Source organism: Lonchura striata, chromosome 5 (assembly GCF_046129695.1).
Source record: "Lonchura striata isolate bLonStr1 chromosome 5, bLonStr1.mat, whole genome shotgun sequence".
NCBI classification, from domain to species: Eukaryota; Metazoa; Chordata; class Aves; order Passeriformes; family Estrildidae; genus Lonchura; species Lonchura striata.
In genome coordinates, this window is record NC_134607.1 from 13,459,308 (window position 1) to 13,483,961 (window position 24,654).

Genomic DNA, 24,654 nt, shown 5'->3' on the forward strand with positions numbered 1-24,654 from the left:
CTTCCACTCTTCCCCCATTTTAATGCAGGCACCAGAAGAAAAGGTGGTTTTACTTACAGAAAAATTGCTTATGGAAGGCACAGGCACAGGACCGGTGTCTCTACTGGTGACAGCTGCATCATAAGCCATGGTGAATTAGAATAATGCCATGAGTACTTGCACAAAAAAAATTCAGGTGGAGACTGAAAGTCTGCAGAGCTGTAGTAGCCATCAGAGATGAAATCTTTATTTAACTTAAAAAAACCTATTTACATACTTGGAAAAGTCCTGAGGCAGCTGAATCACAGGTGACATATTTGCCACCTTGTCTGATTATATATAAAACAACCTGAGTCCAAGTTTGTTCAGTCTGAGATGTGACTACAAAATATGCTACTTTTTCTTAGGTTGCATTATCAAAAAACTTGCCCTGTGCTTACCCTGCCCTTTTCTTTACAGTTCTTTTGTCAGTTTTGTTTTTCAAGCAAACACAGGTGTATAATGATTGATACTTAAGTACCCTGGTGTCAGCCTTCTCTGGCCACATCTCCCTCTATGCCTCAGGGCTGTTCCCTCTTGTTGCCAGCTTCTCATCAAGATAGACCCACTCCCCACTGATAAACCACCCATTCCATAGCCTGAAGCCTTCCTGGGAACAACATTCAGCACGGCTCAGCTGCAGGAGCAGGGCTGGGAAGCGAATAACTGAAGCAAAATGCTATGGCTGCTTAGAAAAAACAAAGAGGACAGGCCCTGTGGAGGTACAAGGCAGGCTCTGCTACTGCTAAAATAAGAAATATTGTGAAAAGAGAGAGGCACACACTGGCAGAGCTGGCAGGCAGCTCACACTACTATTACTGCTATGCTAGTCTACAAAAGCCTATCTATGAAGCTCTGCCACCCCTTTCACAGCAGTATTTCAGAACTTAAGACTAAATCAAGTGGTCTTCATCCATCAAGGAAAATCTTCAGGAATTCACATGCTTCACACAGGCCTGGAGAGCTCACTCACCCAGCTGGAGGGAGAGAAACAGAAGGGGCATTATTAACAGCAGCAGGATTCTTCTGCACCAAGCCCTGCCCTGTGCCTGCCCAGGAGCCCGGCAGCAGCTCCATGGATGGTGCATCAGCAGTGCCACCTGCCGTGCTCCTTCCCGTGCCCGCAGCAGGACACGGGGACAGCGGGGACAGCCCGGTGCCCAGCTCCAGCCCTCTGCCTGCCCTTGCTGCTGCCAGCACGGGCCGGTCTCACACACAAGTGATTCATTTCCGGCATAACTCGGCACCCTGGAGCCAAACCGAGTGAAGGGAAGGGCAGAGTGAGGGGCTCGGCATGGGGACACTGTGCCCAGGTGCTGGGTGAGGCAGCGACAGCAAGGCTGCAGCACAGGATGTCCCACAGGCCTGCAGCATGGCACAAGTGTCACCTCTGCCTCACAGCCCTGCCCGCTCACACCTCATTCCTCGGAGCCTTAACAGCAGCGTGTGCATGCTCTGCCCTCCCCAGACTCCTTAGCTGCTGGAGCTGGGGCCTCGAGCCTGGCCTGCCTGCGAGCTGCACAGCCTCCCCACCTCTGCTCGAGTGCCAACAGAGAACAAGACAGGATTGGACTGTTTCTCATTGCTCCTCTACTAGTGTTAATTCTCAAGAGCAATTCCTTTCCCCTTCCAGTTCTCCCAAGCTCTAGGGAGCTGAGGAAGACAAGAGCAGGGAGCTCAGGGTTAAGACACTGGGGAAGTGCAGCCAGTAAAGCTCAGGTCAGGCTTTCCTTTCCTGAGGGAATGAAAGAATCATTAACCAGAATGTTACTGGTGGAGCTCCCTGAGGAGACTGCATGGAGGAGAGGAGCAGTCACAGCTCTCTCTGCCCAACAGAACAAATGCACTCTGTTCACTGGCTACTCTGAGGAGGGCAGGGGGCAAACACATGTGACACGACCCCCTCAAGCACACTCATCTCCAGAGCTCTGCAGGGACTGGCATTGCCTTCTGGGCCAGCCTCCAGGGACTGACACTGCCTTCTGGCCCAAGCTCCAGAGCACTACAGGGAAACCAGCAGGCCACAGGAGGTTCAGAGCTGGGCCACCCCTGAGGGAATAAGCCAGGACAGCTAACAGGTTGGCTGTGACTCCACAGAGCTATGCGAGCACTCACCATTTCAAGAATGTAGTTGTGGAACTGTTGGTTCATGTAGTTCAGAGTGGTGGTAATGACACGGTGTAGAAGGGAGGGCACTGAATTCACAATTCTCCTAGTCAAGACCATTGTTAGCACCAACATGGCCTTCTCCTGCTCCATGTCTGCAGGGATGGCTCGTGTAAGCTCTCTCACTGCCCTGTTCATGTGCTGGATTATCTCCTGTATGGGAGGAAGAGAGGGATCTCAGTGGTAGAAAGGGGTCTCAGAACAGCTTGCCAGCACTGTGCTAATAACTAATGTGCTTGTTGCAACACTCCACAGGATGCTGCTCTCCTTCCTCCCAGCCATGGCAGCCTGCCTGTTACATAAAAAAAAAAACCCAAACAACCTATGGCCCTTGATCCAGATGTAGAGCTAATCCTTGGATAGCCTTCCTTTTCCTTTTTAACACAAGAAACCTCAAACTACTTCCCTTGCACAGCAGCAAGGCAGGTTAGATGCTGGGCCACCTGCATCTAGGAAGAGGCCACCCCAACAGGTCACATAGCCAGGCCTAAACCCACTGCTACTCCCAACCCTGCCCCTATGAACACACAGCATCAGAAAAGGGTCTCGTGACTTGCTGTCTCTTCAGTGCTCAGTAACAAGCACAAATTCAGCTCCTGTCACTAACCTGCTTAATTTTCACCCATCTGATGGTCAGCAGATATACAGGACTTGGCACCAAAGTACAAAGATCTTAAGTACTAAAACTCAGCCTTAGCCAGACCATTCATTTTCCAATATAAGCCATGGGGCCATCAAGAGAACAAAGTGCCTCAAAGTCAGTCCTTTTCCACAACTACCATTTCATCATCTGCAGAAAGGAATGAGCCCAAGGAACCTGATTTACAGATTTAACTTCTGCCACAGAATCACCTCTAACAAATCTTCAAATGTTTGGGATTAATTTTCAGAGGCCTTCAAAGTCACAGCAGGAAGGATGCAGAATATTTAAAAGGAAAACTGCTTATCGAGCTGCTTTTCACTCACCTCATAAGATAGATTCTCATTCAGAAAGTGCTGTGCTAGGCCATTTACTACTCTTTCCTGGATTTCTCTATCAAACTGGTCTCCAATCTCAGCAAGCTGAGCAGCAATGATCCGGATAACCTCTTCATTTGTTTGAGGCAACCCTGCCAACACAAAGAACAGAATTTAGTTCACAGGCCATAGTCAGATGCGGTTCAGTACAGGTCACAGCATTTTGCTAATCTCCATTAGCAACCTCCTTCCCACCCCTGAGGGTATTCATGACAGGTCTAAGATCAATTTCTTTAAGTGCACCCAAGTTGCTTACCAGAAATACTGGCAAACAGGGTTTGTATCTGTAGTTTAGGTAAAGTGCAGCCTTACCTGCCCAAAAAAATCACTGCAGGGCTTGTTAGAATATCTCCAACCAAAATTTGAACAGGACAGTTATAGCCAACATCCTACCCAGAGAGGGGAATCTGTGCATGACCTCGAAGGTCTTTTTCAGCCTAATGATTCTAGACTTTAAGTGACTTGTCTCTTAAGCACCACCTAAAATACAGCACCTCACAGAATAGCTGGAGTTGGAAGGGACCTTGAAAGGCCATCTCATTCAAGCCCCCTGCAATAAGCAAGGACATCTTCAACTAGATTAGACTGCTCAAAGCCCCAGCCACACCGACCTTGAATGTTTCCAGGGGTGAGGCATCCATCACCTCTTTGGGCAACTTGTGCCAGTGTTTTACCACCATCACTGTAAAAAACTTCCTTACATCTAGTCAGAATTTGTCCTTTTTCAGCTGAGAACCTTACACCTTGTCCTACTTGCTTTTGGAATGACACCTATGCAAATTTGTGTGAGAGAGGGCCATTTACTGTAGCAGTTCCTCCTCACCCTGCTTCAGTTGAGGTCAACATGCCAGCTGACACCCTGGGCAAGGGGCAGTAGACACCCTGCAGATGGCTAGCAAAGCAGGAACAGGACCAGAAGTTATATGAGGAACAGCTTTCAGACTGGTAGAAAGGGAGTAGAAAGAGATTCACTCAGGACCAGAACTCGAGTTGTTCCAAGATCCTAGCCCAAGTACTTGGGATATCTGAGGAGCAGCATGAGGCCTAACTTAACTGCTTAGTATGACACTCCTTGAGGGCAGCTATCACCAGTACCAGCTTTGTGCCTTTGTCTGATGTGCTGCAGACAAAACCCAGTGACAGCTGCTGTAGAAATCCATGGAGAAAGTACTAAGCACCAGCTGTCTTAACCTAAGTGTTAAATTCCCAGCCAACACCAACAGCCACACAGTGAAGCTTCTCAATAGAGAAAACATTACTCCTCTGAAACAGACAATAAATACAAAGATAGGAAATGGGGAAAGAAAACCACCATGTTCAGAGACATGTAGGATGGAGAAAAGCTTGCTCAGCCAGCTCACCATTCCGAAAGTGGCCACTCCGATTGCCATCGGTCTGAAGCTCATCATCATCATTTCCTTGGCACAACATGATCTGCTGGCTTTGCAGGGAATGCAGCTGGTCTTTGAAGTTACAGTCAGAGGATACCTCCAGGAAGGTGAACAGCAATGCATGCTCCATCTGAAGAGGTCCATTGATCTGAAAACATAAGGAAATCACTGTTAAGCCCATGCCTAGAAAATGTCCCACTCAGAGCATCTAGGCATGTACTGTATTCCAACCCTAAACACATCTCTGTGGCCTCCTGTGGGTACCCTGAACAGCATCAGCCAGGGGGTCCACAAGGCCTCAGCAAATGCAGACTGGCTCCTGGATGTGGACCCAGACAGGACTGTCCCATGGTGAATGACAGAAGGCTCTGCTCTTACAAATTGGTGTTGAAAACCCAGCTCACCTTCTCTTCACCTTCCCAGCTGTGGCAATGGCAGCAACCCCAGTTTGAGTTCCTCTTTTGAAAAAGGTGTGAGTTCAGCAAAAACCACCCATTTCCTTTACTCAGACACCTGTGTTTGGAAGGGTTTTACCCCTGTATTTGGGAACTGGGCATTTAAATTGCTGTGCATAAGGAAGGCAGGAGCTCCCCACTTCCATGTAATCAGAGCACAGCAGTCACAAGGTGGGAAATAGAGCTAAGAGCATAAGCCTGCAAAACCACTCAAGGTTCACATTTCTTCTCCCTCTTCAAAGGAACCTCAACTAGCTCCATAATAAACCTATCCAGCTCCTTGTAGAGCCAAGAAGCTGCTCACAAGAAAACTGACATGAGATGGCAGATCAGTGCCACCTCTAATGGCACATTCACCCCCAGTAAATGGGCACGTGCTGTCCCCATGGCCACACAACTTGCAGCCTTCAAGCAAGGCAGGCCACATTAGTTAGGTCAAGGAAGTCCATGAGACAAGGCAGACTGATGAGAGCAAGAGGCCCTACTGGAACACCAGGCCTCATAACCAACTAAGGCCTCCAGAAAACCAGGAGACTCTCCAAAAATTTTAGCAAAATAGATAAGAGAGTAGGATATGGTATAAGCACAGAAATAAAGTGAGAAAGAAAATCTTTACTCTGGTATACAGATGGTCTGCCTGTAAGAAAATACTTAGGCCTAATTTTATCTAGGGAGAAGAAAAATAAGAAGAATGGTTTGTTACGCTGACAATATGCAACCAGGATGAACTTGGTAACTGAAAGGGAGTTTTGGGGACTGGAACCTTGCAAAGCCTCAACATAACCATATTTGACTGGGTAGACAAAAGGAGGGACAAAGTCAACAAAAGGCAAGGTTCAGAAATGGAAGCAAATGGAAAAGAAAGGATATGATCAGTCAGAGATGAACAGAAGGCACACCTTCCATGATCTGAGCATGCATGTTTACAGACAGGTCACCTGGTACCCAAACTCACTGGGCACCAGGGGCAATCCCCTTCCACAGCCTGCTCGACTGGTCATTGGGTTTATCACTGATACATTTTTAAATCACGTATCAGTGTTCAAAAGGCTGGTAGGAGGGTAGAGTAGGGGGTTAGAATTGTATCCCACATGAGCTAGGCTGGGGGAGGATGACAGACATTTCAGTTATAGTTAAGTGTGCAAGATTTGTGTTAAGTAGCAGCATCATAATTGTGTTTAACATTGCACAAAACAATGCAATCACTGATCACAGGGCTGTGCCCACTCCATTATTAGTTTTAGCAGTTTGTAGCTTTATCAATAAACATTGTAGTCTCTTATGTAGCTACATCTCCAGCTTGCAGTCCCAAGGGAAAGTGCCACACTGAGAGCTGCAAGGAAGCAACTTGCAACTTAACTGATTCCATCCACTTCCCTGTATTCAGAGCAGTGCCAGGAATACTGCAGAAATTCTGGGAAATTCAAGGACACAAGCCAACACTGAGACTTATTCCCTTCAAATTATCTCAGGACAAATGCACCAGAAAACCACTGTACACTGTGAACAGCTGACTTCAGACATGTTTGACTCTAACCTGTTCCATAATGGATTCAGGGACAGAGCAGCTGGTGTCACCCTCTGCTTCAGACCAGAAATCCTCGTCCTGTGAAAGAGTAAAAAAGAAAAGTGAAAGGAAAAAAAATCCCCATACATCCACATCTTACAGCTGTACTTATGTATCTGGCCATGTCTCATAGTAAAAGTGCCTTTTAGTGATGCATGTCCCTATTTCTGAAGAGTTCCCCATCACACACCATCAGTCATGAAAAGGGGCTGAGGAAATTGCAACTGTCTCAGTGACAGGGGCCCTGTGAATAAAAGGCACAAATCTGCTTCCTGCCGTGTGTCAGACAGTGGAGTGACACAACCTACAAATAGGGCTTTAAAGCCAAAAGCTGCTGTTGAGTAAGGGAGGGACAACCCTCCATGGAGCCAGAGGCTGGAATGAAGAGCAGGGTGATCAGAGAGGAACTCCTGAGAGCAGGTGAGCTGACAGATCTGCATGCACAGGAGAATATTCTGAAATTAAAAACCCAACTGACATTGCTACACATCCACAGGGCCTTGAGGGTGCCTCTCCCCACCCTCCATGCAAGACATCCATGAGGATACTCAGGCTCATTTCAATACTTCCCAACAAATATCACGATGAGGAAGGTTGGATCAAGTGCCAACAGAGGCTTCCAGTCACATGAGTGCAGCTCTGCTAAGCCTCAAGGGAGGCTTGCTAGGAAGAAGGGAGAAAGCAGGACAGAGCCCAAGGGAAGAGGCACCCAGCGAGGGAGAGCACAGGAGAGCCTCTCCCTCACAAAGGGGAGATGTAGGAGCATAGTGCTCCCTCCTCATCCTGCCAGGAGCAGCTGATGGGTGGCTCAGAACCTTGCATTTGTGCCTTAGACACAATGGTCCCACAGCTGCACACACAAGTCTCTGGTTCAACTCTCGATGAGCAGGGCCTGGCTGAAAGTGGTCACCCCCTCCCTACCAAGCCTTCTTCACCCAGGGCAACAACCTGGTTGTTATGCAGGCACCTTCTAAACCAAGACTGGGCTGGAAGCACTAAGGAACCCAAGCAAAAGGTCTGCTAACCATCAAAGACCTGGGCTAGTGATAAATGACTATGCCACAGTAACAATCCCTCACATCTGTGTTTTAAATAACTAAGTGCACTGGTAGAATAGAAGGAAGTGAAAGCAGAAAGAAATTCAAACTCTGAAGCAAACCACAGTTATATTTTAAGAGATCACAAATCTCTCAACTTTCAAAGGCTCTTAGAAGTCCAAGACCAAAACACAATCTGCAAAATGTCTGAAACACATAACAGGAAGCCTCCTAACCATGAGCTCTTCTTTTCATGGAATTATGTCAGACCAACAGCTACAACACAGGCTTATCCTTGCTGCTTTGCATTTTCCTCTGTTCCATTCAAATCCCTATTGCTGCTACTCACCTCTATCCTAAGGAGTGCTCTGGCTGGAGAGTCCTCTGTCCTCTTCTCTGGGACCTGAAGGGGCTCTGAAACAGGTTAGGGTGACCTTTCCTCTGAGCTTGACTTTGCTGGAAGAGACAGATGTTAATTCAGGTTTGAGAACTTGAAACAGAACACTGAGATTAAGAGGAAAGTGGGGGTTTAGAATTAAGTCTGTGGCAGGACTTTGGTTTTGTGCAAATTCCTCAGGAGCTGTCACCATAAGCAGTATTTCCCTAGGTTAGGTAAAGCCTCAGTTTGTACATATTCTAGTTTTAGAAATAACATTTCTTTTCAGTGCAATTTTCCCACTCTCTGCTTTAAATGAAGAGGCAGACTGCTCCAGCCCAGCCAGGTGCCTGCTGCACCTGCAGATGTCAGTAGCTGTGCAGGGAGAAGAGACCTACAACATATGTGGGTTCTTCCCTTCCCTCAGGGATCAAATCAGCTCTGTGCAGATACAGACACTCCTCAGACCAAATCCACAAAAATAGAGACATTAAAAAAGTCACCCACCATAGCTGCAAATAGCAATTTTGTCTACTGCACATGAGATAAAAACTCATAAACAGAACCATTAAAAGTTCCACCATGCTCCAAAGTACTAATACAGCAAAAAATGAAGACAAGGGAACCTGAACACAACTTCCAAACAGAATTTCCTAAACCTAAGATTGACCACCCATGCAGTGAATGACCCTGAAGGCAATACCTGCCCTCAGCTAAGAAAGTTCTGCTTGGGTGGCCAAAAACACACCAGAGAAGAGGAAAAAGGATTTCTCTCCACCCCAAAATGGCTTCCTACTTCTACAATACAGGGCAAATTACTTTTTATTTTAGTTAACTAGTAATTACAGGAACCTCAAGTTTTACATAACTACTTTGAATCAATGCAAAGGGCTTCAACAGTCATGAAGTTCCTGCTGAGAAGTCAAATTCCTTAAAGGAAACTTAAAAAAAAAAAAACCCAAAAAAGTCAGATGCAATCATGCTGATACCACCCAAATGTTTTAATCATTAAGACTTTGGAATCCTGGTAGTTTTAGATTCAGATTGAGACTGTTTCTGGTGGAGGGAAAGATTAACTTATATTGGGTAAAAAGAATCTTTAGTTGGAGGAGGAGAAAAGATGAATAAAGGGTACAGACATCATCTGCACTCAGATTCAGAGTCAAACTAGATAATTTGCTAAGGCTGCTTTAGGACTGCTCAAATCTTGGAATAAATTTTTAATATGATATTATAATTGAAAGATCAACTAATTTTAATACATTGTTCATTTTTTACTTCAATTCACTCATTAGACAAATGAACTTTGTGAGAAGCTCACATTTCTTTGTGAGAAATGAGCTGCTTATAAGAAATCACTAAATCTCTTGACACGTTCAACACATAAGATTACAACCTGTTTTTTAGACCTGTTCTTTCTCTTTTTCTTAGAAAAAAAATTAAGGGGGTACTTTAACCACAAGTTAAAAACCCTTACATCAGTTCTACAGAATCAGGGTAGGACATGTTCATTCCAACTCAACATTGCATGGGATGCAGGACTGTGGGAGAGGCATATGGTAAGGAACCATAATTACAGCTGAAGAAGCACATCCACCAGCAGCCTTGTCAGTGCAGTAGGAAATACCTCATTCCACCCACACACGGCAGTTTTCACAAGTGAATTCTGTGATTTTTCACAAGTGAACTCTGTGGGTGCTTCCTCCAAGGCAATCACAGCTCTTTAGATGGGGCTGAGTACACCCTGAGGGATGGGACTTACTGCTCTCCAATAACACAGCTCCTTCAGGTCTGGTCTCCCACCTTCTGTTTCTCCCTCTCATTGCCCAGTTACACTATCCTTTAAATCTCACATGGAACTCACCAGAGGAGCTTTTCCCATCTGCAGTCCACCAAGGAAGGGTGGCATCACTAGAGGCAAGAGCAGGCAGGGCCAGAACCCCCTGGCTCCAGGGGAAGGAGAGATGGCACTGAAAGTTTGTAGGGTGGAAAAGAGGGAGAAGCAGGGACTGCAAGACAACTGGCACTCCACGCTTCTCTCCCACATCATGCAGTGAGGAGCAATCCACAGGAACATCCTCATACACTGTATAACACCATGGTTACCTGCTGGGCAAACTCCCCACAGCTCTCAGGGCTGCCATAACAGCAGCAGGTCCCAGAATCCCTGAAGCAGTGCTAAGTCACCCTGCAAATCAGTTTTCACCTCCACACTTGCGCTACATCTTCAAGATAACTGAGAAAAGAAGCCACCCCACAAACAGTGGCTCTGCTTACCATCACTTCCCCTCAGATTCTTCACCTCTCCTCACAGCTCAGCCTGGGAGTTACTATTCCCAGCAGATACTGTCTGGTTACTGTTCTCAGCAGGGAAGCCACAGGCCTGTGAAGACTGACTCCTTTAACAGCGTCTCTGGATTATGGGACAACGGACCTGCTGTCAAGATGTTTATGTCTCATGTTTGAGTTAGGAGCAATTAAAATCTCCAAAGCAGAAACCACAATAAAGCATCAGTCACTGCAAAGTCAAAAACTTCCAATCTGAAGTATGGAAGTTTTCCCTGTGTGGCAGCTGAAAGGTAAGAACTTTGGGTGTGGCAGACAGGATGACATAATTACTGGAAGAAGTAAAACAGTAACTTATTTCTCCCTTTCAGGATCTGGTAGCACTTACCTGTCCTGTAGGCAGATATTTCTGCTGAGCTACAGAGCTACGACATCATTTTACAGGCAGAGAAACCAAGTATTTGGTATGTCCTGGCATTTTAAATCCATATATCAAACCATAACCACTCAGTTTTACTGTCCTCATGAGAACTTTCCACAGGCACAACTATTTTACATATCCAGTTACTACAGCAAAATAAAGAAAGAGAAACAGCATCACCAACTCAAGAAGTTCCTTACTTGGGGATACTCTGAGCTGGGCCACTGTTGTCTGCAGCACTTCAGGTCAGAAGAGTGTAAGCAAATACCACATCACAGAGCCCAAAGTCACCAAAAGCAATGCTCCTAGCCCACAAATGCAACAGGAACTAATCAGCCCAGGGAAGGTATTTTGTTGGTGTGCCAAACCAACAGTGCTGAGTACATAGAATGTTACCATTACCTGTCCCATCACTCCTTACTCTGCAAAGGATTTGCCAGCCTGCACCAGTGCTTAGAACACCCCAAGACTTTGCCTCATTTGAGACTCACCCCAAAAGCAGAATTTGCTTCCAGGCTTTGGAAGGAAAAGCAGTGTGATGGGAGAATAGAGACATTGTGTCTCTATTCACCTGGCAATGTGTAAGCCAGGTGAAGGATGGGCTCAACAAGAGCCTGTGGGCATGTATGGATGCACACACGCTGCTGAAAACTGTGAAACTGAAGGATGGTTTGGTACACCTGGTTAACACCAAAGCTGTTGGCTTGGTAGTGCCAGCACTTTCACTGCCACAGGGAACACTGCTTCCAAACCAAGGGTATTTCCCCCCCATTTGCCTCTGAGGCAGGAGGCAACATCAAGAGCCCGTTTTGGAAGTGGCAAAACTGACAAGCCGTGAGGAGCATACTTGAAGATACCAGCAGCTCAGTCCCCCAGTCACTTGTAGTTTATTTGCTTGGCTCTTGGGAGGACTGCCCTGTTAGTCAGGAATCATGAGACTACTTAAAATCCAACCAGGGCAACCTCTGCCTGATACTCCTAAGCAGGACAGCCAATTGCTTGAGGTTTTCAGCTTTTATTTCTCTTCCTTTCAGCTTCAAATTGCTTCCTTCTTTAGGATGTAAATAATGCCACTACCAATCTCTCCAGCAAGGGAAAACAAAACCTAGCACCAACACAAAGCCATTACTCTTCATACACCTGATGCAAAACATTCCTAATACTACTGCCTTAGCTGGGGTATTTTTACTTTTGCTTCTTTATGCTGCTTTAGTACAGAATTATCATCTCAGCCTGGACAACAAGCACTCTCAGCTGTGTATTGTGACTAAGAAATACATTTCACTCCTTGTTTAAAGGGAGTTTATCTTCCTCTTCGGAAGAAAAACTTCATTAGAGACAATTATAAAAACAAGCTGTCAGTAAGGCCTTTTTGATAGAAATTTATTTAAGTTCCTGAAGGTCTTTTGCCCTTTCACAATGACACGAATTGCAGCAATCTTCAGGTTATCAGGGCAGTACTTTGACTTCTTAGGAAGAAAAACATCCAAATCCCTCACCAACCACCCTTCTCATTTGGCTCAAAAACCTCTGGTGACCAGCCCCAACGCAGCACATGAATGAGTAAGAAGGAGCACTGCCATATTAAAAATGCTCATTAAAAAAAAACAGGTAGGCAGGAGCTTTCAATCAGTGTGGTTTCTGTATTGGATCAGTGACAGAGGCAGCATGACAACATCTTATTCTTCCAACCTACAGACCCAGCTGACCTTACACTGAGTCAGCTGGAATCTGAATTCAGCTACTACAGCTGGACCCAAACAGAATTTCCACATCTCCAGTTTTGGGCATAGTTACGCCCAGGAGGCAAGGGCGGGACTTGGATCTTGGCTATCAGAGTGCAGGAAGTTTCTTGGATCTGGCACTGGGCTGAGATTTTCCCCTCTGGTGTTGAGCAAAGGAACACCAGCCCTTTGGATGTAAGCTCATCCTGCACATCACCTCCTCAGTAAGGTCAGGAAAAGACTTCTATCTTTCCCTGGGACCTGGCTGGAAGGAGCAGAGCAAACCCTGATAAAAAAGCACCATCACCACTATCAGACAAGATTGCTGGTCTTTGCAGGTCCTGTTCAAAATCTAACATTTCAGCCCAGCAGCTGCAACAGACCCCTGCTATAATGGCACAGTGCACGTCCAAGCAGTTCTTATGTTTCTCTCTTAGAAATGATGGAAAAGCACCAAGGAATCACAGTTCCAGTATTTGGACATTATCAAGGAAGGACTAACAGACTGAGAGCAGGCAGTACTGAGACAAACTCCAGCCACCACTGGTGATGTGCAAGTGACAGTGTCCAACCAGAGAAATGCAAGACTTGCTTGTGGATTTAGAGCATGGCCCAGCCGGGCCACGGGCACTGCACCCTTGCACCCTGGCAAAGCTGCCTTTACATGGGAGCAGTGACAAAGTGCTCAGCTCCTGCAGCAGACACGGTCTCAGCACTTGGCAACAGTGCTCTGAGAGCTGCACTCAGACAGGCTCTGCCAGCCATAAGATCTCAGAAAGTGGGACTGGATACAAGAACTGCCATGCCACCCACAGGAGAAAAAGAATCCTCCTGATTTCAGTTTTCATACATGTTCATACTGTTCAGTGCCAGCATGAGCACACACCAGCCACCAGTCAGAAAAATCAGGAATGCCATGTAAGTTTGCAACTTGGATGCATTTCACAGCTGATACCAGCAGTAAAGAGGAATGTAAATCTGTCTTTCCTTTGCCTGACTGGCAAGTTAGATAAGCAAAACAAGAAACTGGTCAGACGTAATTAAAAAAAAGAATTCAAAAAGACAGCTTTATGGACACAAGTTGCCCCTAACAGTAGCATTCCCTCTGCCTTTCAGGCCACATGAGTTGACAAGAACTGCCTTTCTAGACTGGTATGCACTGGGGATATCTGCACTGCTTTCTGGAATAAACAGAAGGTGTAAATATGCTTCAGTGTGAAGTTTAAATACTCAACCAGAGTGGTCCACCAGTAATTACACATCCAAAGAACAACACTTCAGGAACTCCCTGCTTAGGTACAACAAGGATGCTGATGCAACAGCCAGGATTGAACTCGTGGAGCTGCTAAGCAAGGATTTGGTGCACTGGACAATTTACTGTCAAGAGCATTCTCACAGCCAGTATTCCCCAGAATGACTTCAGTGCAGCCCGCTCACCCTCTCACATTCATCATAAAAAGATTCAAACCATTTCTAGAGAAAATGGTACAAAAGATGAATCTCCACAGCTGCACACTCATGTGCTCTGACAGCATCCACAACCTTGTGTCAATATTTGACAGCTTTCCCAGAACATGAAAATGAATTTTCAACAGGCTCCCTTCCTCCTAAACATCAAGTGTATCAGAGACATAAACATCTCTTACATGCCTCAGTTTTATGAAACAACTGTGCACTAGCACAGCCAGAGATGATCCCCAGAAGGAAAGTGTGACACAGATCCTTTGATTCCCTTCTCCCACTGTGCTGCACTGCAACCTCCATTCCCACCATGACAGTTAAACTGATGAAGCCAGTATAAAAATATTTTTAAAAAGTAATCAAGATAATCTTGAAAGAACCTCTTATGACAGAAGCACAGAAACCCTCAAGAACCTTAAAAATAAAGTTGTGCATCAAAGCAGGCAGACAAAAATAATAGTAACTCCAAGCAGCATTCATCACTGTGATCAAAGCTGTTTGACAGCAGCAGCTCATCTGCTGTGAGTATAAAAGAAAGCATCATCTCTTTTAAACACCTTTCACAATGATACAGAGCTAAGAAAACACTCCCTCTCAAAGAAACGCTGCAGGAGCCATTTGGGAACTGTGCTAGGAAAATTGCAAATAGGTGCCTGCAGGAGTACACATTTCCTAATGCCAGGCAAACAGGAGATGCCTCAGCACATTGCTTCTTCCACGGAACACCTATGGACTCTTTTAGCTGTAGGTGTACACACACAGTGGAAAAGTGTCTGTTCTTCTAGGAGAAAACACATGACTATATATAAACCAAAGCAAAACCATTTCACTTTCAGTTTTACCTTAGGAGGAACAGGCTGATGTTGAAACAAAGGAAGAGCTTACAAACCCTAAATAAATCACAACTGCTGATCTAAGGGGATTTGTTTCCCATGGCTGTCAATCTGAAAGTGTTACAGCAATTACACCCAGAAGCTACACTTACCAAGGAACGTATCTGTCCTTTAAAGATGAAGAAAACAGTCCAAAGTATTTGAGAGACCTGGGTATCACCCATTCTATAAACTGCAGTAAGAGCACTAAAAACTGGCCAAAGGTTGCAGTGGCAGTATTTTACCAGGAAATAGAGCAGGTTTGCAGACATTTAAATAAAAATCCAACATCCGCGTATGCCATGATGGCACACAAAGTCCAGCTCTCCTGCTCATACTTCAGTGAAGCTGAATAAAAGCTCTGAGAGTGAAAAGGAAAGAGGGGAGCAAGCTACTGAGGTAGGAGGAATTTAAAACCCCAACAACACCATCCTCTCATGGGAGAAAGAGCAGAATTCCCATAATGAATGAAGGGTACAGCCTTTTCCTCATGTTTGTCAGCAAGGGCAGTCCAGCCAAAGCCCACCAGGGCCAACCAGCACATCCAAGCAGTGCCATGGTGGTGCAAAGAGAGAGATAAAAAAAAAAAGGGAAAGCAGCAGACTGGATCAAGAGCAGAAGTCAACAAGTGCCCAAGATAATGTTAACAAGGCTCTAAGCCACGGAGCTACTCAAGGGGAAAGGGCTGAAGGATACTTGGAGCAGCTGTTGCCAAGAAGGGTGTGAAAGACAACAACAACATAACCCTATGCTCTACACTGAGCAGCTGCTTCAGAAAAAACTCGGGAGGCAATCCCTGCCATCTCATCTGGCTGCAAGGAGGTGCCTAATCTACACCACTGGCAGCTCCAGACAGTCCTGTTCTCATCCCAGTACAGATGAGGTAACAGCAGGATGTCAGGACATGGTTCACTGCAGACATCTGATACAAATCAAGGCAATCACAGGAAGCTTAACAGATTGCTACCAAACTTAAAGAATGACATTGGACAGTTAAAGAATTACATTGGACAGTGGGTGACTCAACATTTCCATCTACATTTTATGCCTTCTTTCCCTATATCCTCATCATCTTGTCTGGGTCAAAAAAAACAGACTTGTAAAATATCTGAGGAAAGGACCCCCACAAGCACATACCGTAATCACAACTGATAAGCTTTAGTTAAAGCTAAACTCTGCACCCTGCAGCCTCTCCCAGCCCCAAGCAAAACCATCCAAAACTAAAAGGGGCTCAGACCTCCAAGAGTTTTACATCTTTGGCTAAGCCACAAGCTCCCCTCACTAATTAGAAATACTTTCATGGCTTTGCACAGTACACAGATATGCAGGTAATTCCAGCCCCCAAAACTCTGTAATCTGACACAGACAAAAAGCCATAGCATGCCAAGAAAAAAAGGAGAAAGCAGCTCCTTGAGAAAAAAGCAACCCAACACTGACAGTAAATTCTGCTCTTTTACTCATCTAGGAATTGCTAAGCAGAGAAAATGAAACCTGCCCATCTGCACACAATTCCCCTCAGCAGAGAAACCGCAGACCAGGCTGGCTTTTTCCTGCTGGGGAGTTCATACCCAGAGGCCAAAAGAGCTGCCTTATCAAGGAACCAACACCTCGAGGCTGCTCCTCCACAGTCACACCAGCACTCCTTGCACCAGGCACAAAACCTGTTCAGAGTTATTAGAGACAGTCCCTTTTCCCCCATCCGATGACTTCCAAGCACCAGGCTGCCCTAGGAAGGTCTCCAAAGGTGACAGTCGCTAGATTTATGTGTCTGCCTGCTTCCACTCTAAACGTTTTCAGTCTATTACAGAAAAAAAAAACCAACAACCCTGTTTGAGCTGTCAGCTCCTCAGACTCCTGCCTGTGGATGACATCCTGTTGCAGAGGAAAAACACAATATAGGGAAACATGGCATGAATGACCTCCGGTGAGAGTGTTCATTGAATACACACATCCCCCACATAATTCCCTAATTATATATCACAGTTCTCACTGGTTTAGGATCCGACAGAAATAAAAAGCCACACTGAGCACCTTTACACGGCCCTCATGTTATCCAGAGGTGTAATGTCCTGGTTCTGGGTTCAGGCATGCCCAAATCCCAGGAGCACAGACTCCTGGTTTGCACAGGCAGCCGTGGTGGAGTGTTGCACACTGTTCTGCTGCCTGTGTACAGTGAGAAAGTGAGCTGAACTCACAGTCTCAGCTGGCCTAATCTGGTTTTAGGAAATTGGGTGGGCAGGAACCCAACAAAACCACCTCACCAAAAATCAGTCACATTTTTTCTTCTTAAATTCAGCAAATGTCACCAGATGCAAACAAGAAGGTGCTGACAAATCCAAAGGGGAGGTTTGTCACACCAGCCTTTCTTGGTACAGGGCAGCCTATCCACAGGTTTACAATCACCTTTTACATTCTGCACATGCACAACTGAAGTGTTTTGCTTCAGCAGGTCCCCAAGCCCTGCCAGTTACCTCTAATGAAAGACAAGAGACCTAAAACAGAAGACAAGAAAATGGGAAGAGTCAGGTTGTAGAAATCCAATAACAGGGTACTAGAATGCTACTTTTTATACAATGCATTCCCCTGGTGTGTAACACAGATGAGATCTCCAAGAACGGGTGTTGCAAAGTCATCCTAAAGACACTGAACAGCACTAAAGTAATGTAAAGAGGTTACAAAGGTGAGGAAAAAAAAAACACACAGAAAGTCCCTTCTTTTTAAATAACACCTTTTAAGATGTTATGCTTCCACAGGCAGGTGAAAACAGTTTCAGTCTGATTAGTGACAAGAAGTAATAACAGAACAAAAACCACTCTTCCCCACAGGTGGACTTTTGCAAAAAGTCCTTTACCAAAAAACAAACCAAAACAAAAACAATTTCCTGTCGGGGAACCACTTGCTCCTTCCTCCACTGAACACTTTAACCGTTTTGAACAGATAACAAGCATCCCGTGACAAGATTATGGCCCAGATACTCCAAGAGACATAAAGAAAAGGTCAATAAGCATTGACTTTCTGAATGAAGACTTCAGTGATTTAAGTAACTTTGAGGCACTATGCCTTTTTTTTTTTTTTAATTAAAGCTACAAAATATTATCCTTTAAAACAAGACATCCCCCCTTCACCAAATCCACCAGTTTCAGAGCCAGTGTCACTCCGAGGTACAGAGACCATCACCCGAGCGTGTAACTTCCAGAAATACCCTAAGAAAGGAGCCCTGCTCACTCCGTTCCCTTCCACCTGACACACCGCATGCAGTCTCCTGCTCCAGCCTTGACTCACCCTGACTCCAACACGTCCCATATGAACGCTGCGCACGGGAAACAAAGGGCCAGCCAAAGGCAGCTCACAGCTTTGTGGAAGGCAAGAGCACGCACTGACTCATCTGAACAAACCACCTGCTCTTCCTACAGCTATTAGAAATCGCTGGCCTCGCTGCAGCCGCCACTTCCCACACCCTCTGCCGCTGCGTTTAACTCTATCCCAGCAATACCGCTTGTGTCTGACAACTCGCACCAGAAACTCAGGGCGAGCTGCCGCAGTTCGCCACGCAGTCCAAAGGCAAAGAGAACTTTGTGTGGCTTTATGAAATACCGCCTGGGGCGGAGGGACGGCTCGGGGGGAGGCGCAGAAGCAGCAGAGGGGCCGGGGCCGGTGGCAGAGCGGGGATCACTCGGAGCAAAGAAGAGACACCGCACCGCTAAAACGCGCGGCCGGATTCGGCGGGCAGAAAGCAGCCGGGAGACCGGCCGGGAGGCAGGGGCGTTTCCAGCAGCCAGAAGAAAAAGCAGAACGCGCAGACGGACCCCCGCAGGGTCACTTCACCCCCCAGGCTCGGCGGGCTGCGAGCCGCAGCCGGCACCTCCGGCCCCGGCGCTGACGCCCCGCGGCCCGGGAGCCCCAACACCGCCGCGGCCAGCGGCACTTCCCGGGCGGGCCCGCGCAGCTCCGAGCCCGGGAGCGCGGCCGGAGCGCCGCACGTGCACGGCCCGCGGGCCCCCCGCGCACAGCGGCGCTGCCGCGGCCGGGCAGCACGGGCAGCGCCCACCGGGAGCGGAGCGGGGCCGGGCAGCACGGGCAGCGCCCACCGGGAGCGGAGCGGGGCCGGGCAGCACGGGCAGCGCCCACCGGGAGCGGAGCGGGCAGCACGGGCAGCGCCCACCGGGAGCGGAGCGGGGAGCACGGGCAGCGCCCACCGGGAGCGGAGCGGGGCCGGGGAGCACGGGCAGCGCCCACCGGGAGCGGAGCGGGGCTGGAGAGCACGGGCAGCGCCCACCGGGAGCGGAGCGGGGCCGGAGCCGGGCAGCACGGGCAGCGCCCACCGGGAGCGGAGCGGGGAGCACGGGCAGCGCCCACCGGGAGCGGAGCGGGGCCGGGCAGCGCCCACCGGGAGCGGAGCGGGGCCGGGCAGCGCGGGCAACACGGGCAGCACTCACCGGGAGCGGAGCGGGGCCGGGCAGCACAGGCAGCGCTCACCGGGAGCGGAGCGGAGCGGGGCCGGAGAGCACGGGCAGCGCTCAGCGGGAGCGGAGCGGGGCCAGAGCCGGGCAGCACTCACCGGGAGCGGAGCGGGGCCGGGCAGCACTCAGCGGGAGCGGAGCGGGGCCAGAGCCGGGCAGCACTCACCGGGAGCGGAGCGGGGCCGGGGCCGGGCAGCACTCAGCGGGAGCGGAGCGGGGCCAGAGCCGGGCAGCACTCACCGGGAGCGGAGCGGGGCCGGGGCCGGGCAGCACTCAGCGGGAGCGGAGCGGGGCCGGGGCGCTCGGCGGGGCGGCCGCGCCGCTCCCGGTTTTAGACCGGCAGGGCCCCGCCCCGTCCCGCGGGCGGGAAGGCAGCGCGCGGCACTTCCGCTGCTCCTGGGCGGCCCGAGGGAGGATGGGCCGGGAATCGCCCCGGGAGCGGAGATCCGCCCTGTCCGCGCTCTGGCACGCTTCTCCCCTCAGCCCCTCCACTCTCCTCCTTCGGGAGACCACCTGGTGCTGCGTGGCCAAAGGCTCCTCACACCCCATCTACAGCCGCTTCTCTCCCTGCCGAATAAATGCAGATTTTTGTTTAAGATCGTTTTTACGGGCTTGAAATCACAGGCGTCGCAGGTTTGCAGACATTTAGGTTGGAAAAAACCTCTGAGATCATCTGCTCCAACCTGTGACCAAACATCACCTTGCCAACCAGACCCTGGTGCTGAGAGCCACATCCTGTCTTAAACACCTCCAGGGACGGTGGCTCCACCGCCTCCCTGGCCAGCTGTTCCAATGTCTGATCACCCTTCTGTGAAGAAATCATTCCCAATGTCCAACCCCAACCTCCCCTGGCACAGTTGAAAACTTTGTGCTGTCATTCTGTCACTTGTTACCTGGGAGAAGAGGCCAGCCCCTACCTTGCTACAACCTCCTTTCAAGTCTAGTAATACAGTCCTACTTCAAGGAATTCTTTCTTAATACAGCTTTACACTTCAACATAGCTCTGCTTCAGCAGTGTTTAACTGCTATTCATTACACGTGTCCTTCCTGACACATTTTCCTTCCTAACATGCCCACTCACAGTGGCAGTGCCACGCTCAGGCTTTGGATGGCCCCGCAGAGTGTGCCTGACCTTAGGGCCCTTTTTAAAGTTGTGGGATTCTGCAAAACAGACTGAGTCAATTATGATTCAAGTCATGTTGGCTTCCTGCTGGCAATGGTGTTGGGGGAATCAAAAATGACACACCAACATGTAAATTTCAAGGAACTGAAGTTTGTTTTCCCGAACTGTTTGGCTTTGTCCTGAAAAGTCATCACTGCCTCAAGCAGCACTGTCCCCCCCTCTCCCTTCTTCTCAAAGCGTGGTTTTTTTGTTTTTTGGTTTTTTTTAGAAATCACTGTGGAGCTTTTTGTATCTTTTTGTTTCTGGTATCTTAGTAATATGGATTATATATTTGTATAGAACATATGAATAATAAAAAAGAGATGCTATCTTTTGCTTACAGAAAGCCACGTGATTTCTGCACCTGAGATATGCAGAAAAAAAGCCCCACACACTCAGCAGGTTAGGAAATACTAGTTTATCCACTTTCCTGGTATCCACAGGCATTCACACTGTTCCCAAGGTGCCAAGGCAAAAACCAGCTCTCTTACCAAAGCTGGTTTCTGCAGCAGTGGGTTTTTTGGTTGCTGTTTTTGAGTGCTTGTAAAAGGATGCATGCTAAGGAAGGAGGCGACTCTTCATCATATCCCTCAAGTAGTGTCTATAAAATGAAGCACGAGGCCCCTTCTTCCCTGTGGCTCCAGGAGGAGATGCAGCCACCTCATGCCAGCACTGTTTCTTTCACCCACTGCCACCTAAAGGGTTGTTTTTCTGGTAACTGCTCCACTGCAGCTGATGCTTAGGATTTAAAGCAGGAAGATACACTCAGGACCTGCTGGAATTCTTATGAGATGTGTGGCCAGGTAGAATCCTTACAGGATCAGGTTTTCATTCTCCAATGTGTGTGACTTAAAAATGCAATTGCTGATGTAGATAGCAAATGCTAATTGTCACAGCACTGATGGTGAGGACTTTTCAAAAATACCCCTATAAAACCATGAGTGAAGCCAGAATGGCAGGGGGTAGTAGACATGACTTTCCCTTAGCTATTTTTCTGGACAAGCTCCTGAGAAGTTTCCTGTCTTTAGCCAGGCTGAGTACAGCCAGGAGGGCTGTGTAAGATAAAATATATCTGTTGCTGCCAGAAAGAGGCTCTGCACACTTCTTAATGAACCCACCTCCTGTGCTCCCGAGAGCGGAGGGAACATTCACCCTCCCACCTTGGTAACTTCTGTGCTGTTCCTCACCTCTGCCAGGAAAGAGCTAGGGAGGGGTTGTGGTTCTGCGCCAAGGGGAGCGATGCAGGGTGGGCAAGGCAGCTTCGTGGGCATGGAATGGCACCTGTGGAAAGGGTCAGAGGCTTCTGAAGGCTACTTTCATTATCAAGGGAAAAGGAAAGCAGCAGCTGCCACCAGTCTGAGCTCCTGGGGTGGGGTTTACTTGTTAGAGAGTCTTTTACTGGTGCGATTTCGCAGCTAATCTGTGCAGGAGCATTCTTCTTGGTGGGCCAGCGTAGGTTTTGCCCTAGCTAGGAACAGATAAAGCTATTCCTAGACCTGTTGTTCCATCCACAGCTTGTCAAACAGCAGAATGTCTTTGTTCCTAATTGGGACTGAGAACTAACAAATTTACAGTGTAACTTAAAAAAGCCATGATGATGTGTTGGAAGACTATGGATGCGAGCTAACCTCCTGTGTTCCAGAATCCAGCAGTCACTTTCCAGACATTCATTTTTCTTCTGGCATCAGTGAAAAATCCTCATGGACTGGCCTTTTGACAGCAGAAAGATTCCCCATCCCTGGGTAATCACAGCTTTCTCCCACTACGATTTTTATTCCCACTACTATGGGGGAGTGAAAGACCAAAAGAACAGGAAGAATTGTAAGGTTTGGTACTCAATGGACCTGCTGCCCTACTGAGCTGCACAAGTGAGGCAGCGAGAGCTGTCATTCCTGCCACCTGCAGCACAGCCTGCTGGCCCAGCCTCCAGGCAAGGGGAAATCCGAGGCGTCATTCACCCCTGCCGCAGTAATAGGCTTCCTTTTATCACACCACCATAGGAACACCAGAGTTTATCCTTTGTTTTTGTAAATGGTTGAGTGGGCAAGAAAATGCAACACTTTGGGATTTCCCCGGCTGGGATTTCCCCCACCATCCTGTGTGAAACTTCAGCTCCTTAAAAAAAAAAAAATTACTGAATGCTGCTACACCAGCATCAGATGTTCAGGCTAGTGCTGCAGACTGAGGAAGTGAGCTTCAGATACAAAAATTAAATCCTAGTTACTACAACCCAATTTATATTACCTTCATCCCTTCTTGGCTATTTTTAGTAATTTCTCTTCACTCAGAATCTGAAGAAACAATGTAGACTATGCACGTGTACTGGGGATGTATTGCTGATTTCTTTGCATCAGATTATTTAGAGTGGCTGATAATGAGTCAGCAAAAACTTGAAGCCAGACACTTTAACACCCAGATTTATCTCAGGGCCTCATCAATCATCAACCAAGGAAGTGACATCAGAGGAAAGAAACAATAGTACCACCAACAAAAAAGAAAAAATAATTAATGACTTTATTTTTTTTTTAGTTCAGTTGGCCATCTGAGGTGCTAAAATCTCAACACCAATGAAGCAAGTGTGCATAAAAACAAACGATAAAACACAACCAAATAGAAGAAAACAGGCTGGAACAGAGTTGGTTTTGTACAGGTAGGGTATTCGCTTTTCTGTTAACGCTCCATACATGCCAACCGTAAAAGCCTTGAACAATCTGAATATCAGAGTTCAGGTTCACACAAAAAGGCAGATGCCAAAGCAACTCCCTTTGCCTGACCTAGACTTCACATACATACGCATGCACGCACAGATATAGAGTATTTAAATTACTGCAATGCCATCAGAACATGGCATCCTGCCCTTCACACCTGCTTCCAGTGACATCCTCATCTGCCTGCTACCCTGCCTAATACCTGCCAAGCAGGAACACACAGGCAGGGTAGCAGGCTTGGACAATCCAAAAGCAGGAACTTTTGGAAAGCTTCCCATCTCTGTTACTTTGCAAAGGTCAACAGCCAGCGATCTCTGTGAACTATATACAGGCTGGGTTTTAGTATGCTTTAGAGCGCTCTTCCTTGCAGACAGTGACAACTGAAATTCCCACTGCAGCTTTTCAGTTTGTACATGGGAGATTTTACAATGTAACACCTCTCTCAATCCACTGGTGTGTGGTGCAAACACTTAATGGAAAACTCATTTTAGAAGAATGTTAACCAAACAAGGTGTAGCTGCTGACAAAAGGGAACTGCCGGCTGCTCTAGATCATGCTGTCTAGACCACTTAGAATACTTCATTAACGTTCAGGATTGGGATGTATAAAAATATTAAAACCCACCAGAGTGCACACACTAGCTCTATGCAAGCACCGTGTTCTAACAGAGGCCTAGGCATTGCACAAAACTCAGATTCTTGACCATGGGGGTAGCCCAAGGATCCACTGGTGCCTTTACATACAAACAAATATTTACAGAAAATGCAGAGACAGAGAGAGAAGGACAGACTTTTAAAACTTGCAGTTTGCTCTAAAATATGTTCAGCAATGCAGTTTATAACATGCCCTAGTGAGACCAGGGGGTATTGGTTAACTGAAAGAAGGAATATGTCTGAAAGTTGGAGCTGAAATGTCTTGTCACCTCCCCACACATTAGTTCTCTGAAGCTCGGAATTTTACAGCCAGTTGTGACTTTTAATGAGAATGTGGTTAAAAGGAACAGAAGAGTAAAAAAAAAAAATATTACTATGAAAACAACAGATTAGTTGTTCTGGCAGTCCTCACTCCCCCACCTCCATTTATTTCCTGGGCACTTTCTTCCAGGAGCTGGTGTTCCCCTCCCTTCCTTGCAGGGGGCTGAAGGGTTTGCCCCATCCTCAGTGTGCCCGTTTGGAAACCAACACGGCTCAGGTTCCAAGCTCGGCTCTCTTCCCACCTGCTGCCGGGATGAAGCGGCCAGCCCTGGGTCAGGGCACGTCACCTGGGGACAGCCACCCTCGCGTGCCACGTCGCAGGAGCTGAGGGTCCCTTGGTTCTCCTCACACGTGAAATGGACACACGTCACTGAACGCGCATGGCTGAGCGTGCGCTGTGGGCAGCGCGAAGAGCTAGAACATCCTGCTCGGATTCGGATACAAATAAGGAATCTTGTGCTCACAAGAACCTTCTTCAGCTTTAAAAATACAAAATTTGAATTAAAAATATTCAGAGAGTAAAAAAACCCACTACTGATATGCAAGTCATATTCTTAAA

General features: G+C 47.5%; 1 protein-coding gene across 4 annotated transcripts; it reads right to left on the reverse strand.

Moving 5' to 3' along the window:
- Positions 1-189: 189 nt before the first annotated feature.
- On the reverse strand, positions 190-19,598 carry BID (BH3 interacting domain death agonist). 4 transcript variants are annotated; one of them, XM_077783304.1, is made up of 7 exons: positions 19,492-19,598; positions 8,001-8,107; positions 6,585-6,653; positions 4,563-4,740; positions 3,151-3,293; positions 2,134-2,337; positions 190-995 (listed from the first exon to the last, which is right to left on the reverse strand). In XM_077783304.1, the coding sequence occupies exons 3-7, from the start codon at positions 6,591-6,593 to the stop codon at positions 984-986; spliced, it is 546 nt and encodes a 181-aa protein (XP_077639430.1). In that variant the 5' UTR covers positions 6,594-6,653; positions 8,001-8,107; positions 19,492-19,598; the 3' UTR covers positions 190-983. The 4 variants fall into 4 exon arrangements, with proteins under 4 accessions (XP_077639430.1, XP_077639429.1, XP_077639432.1 ...); XM_077783303.1 differs by having other exon boundaries at positions 19,418-19,528; XM_077783306.1 differs by lacking the exon at positions 19,492-19,598 and adding an exon at positions 19,228-19,350.
- Between the last annotated feature and the right edge of the window lie 5,056 nt (positions 19,599-24,654).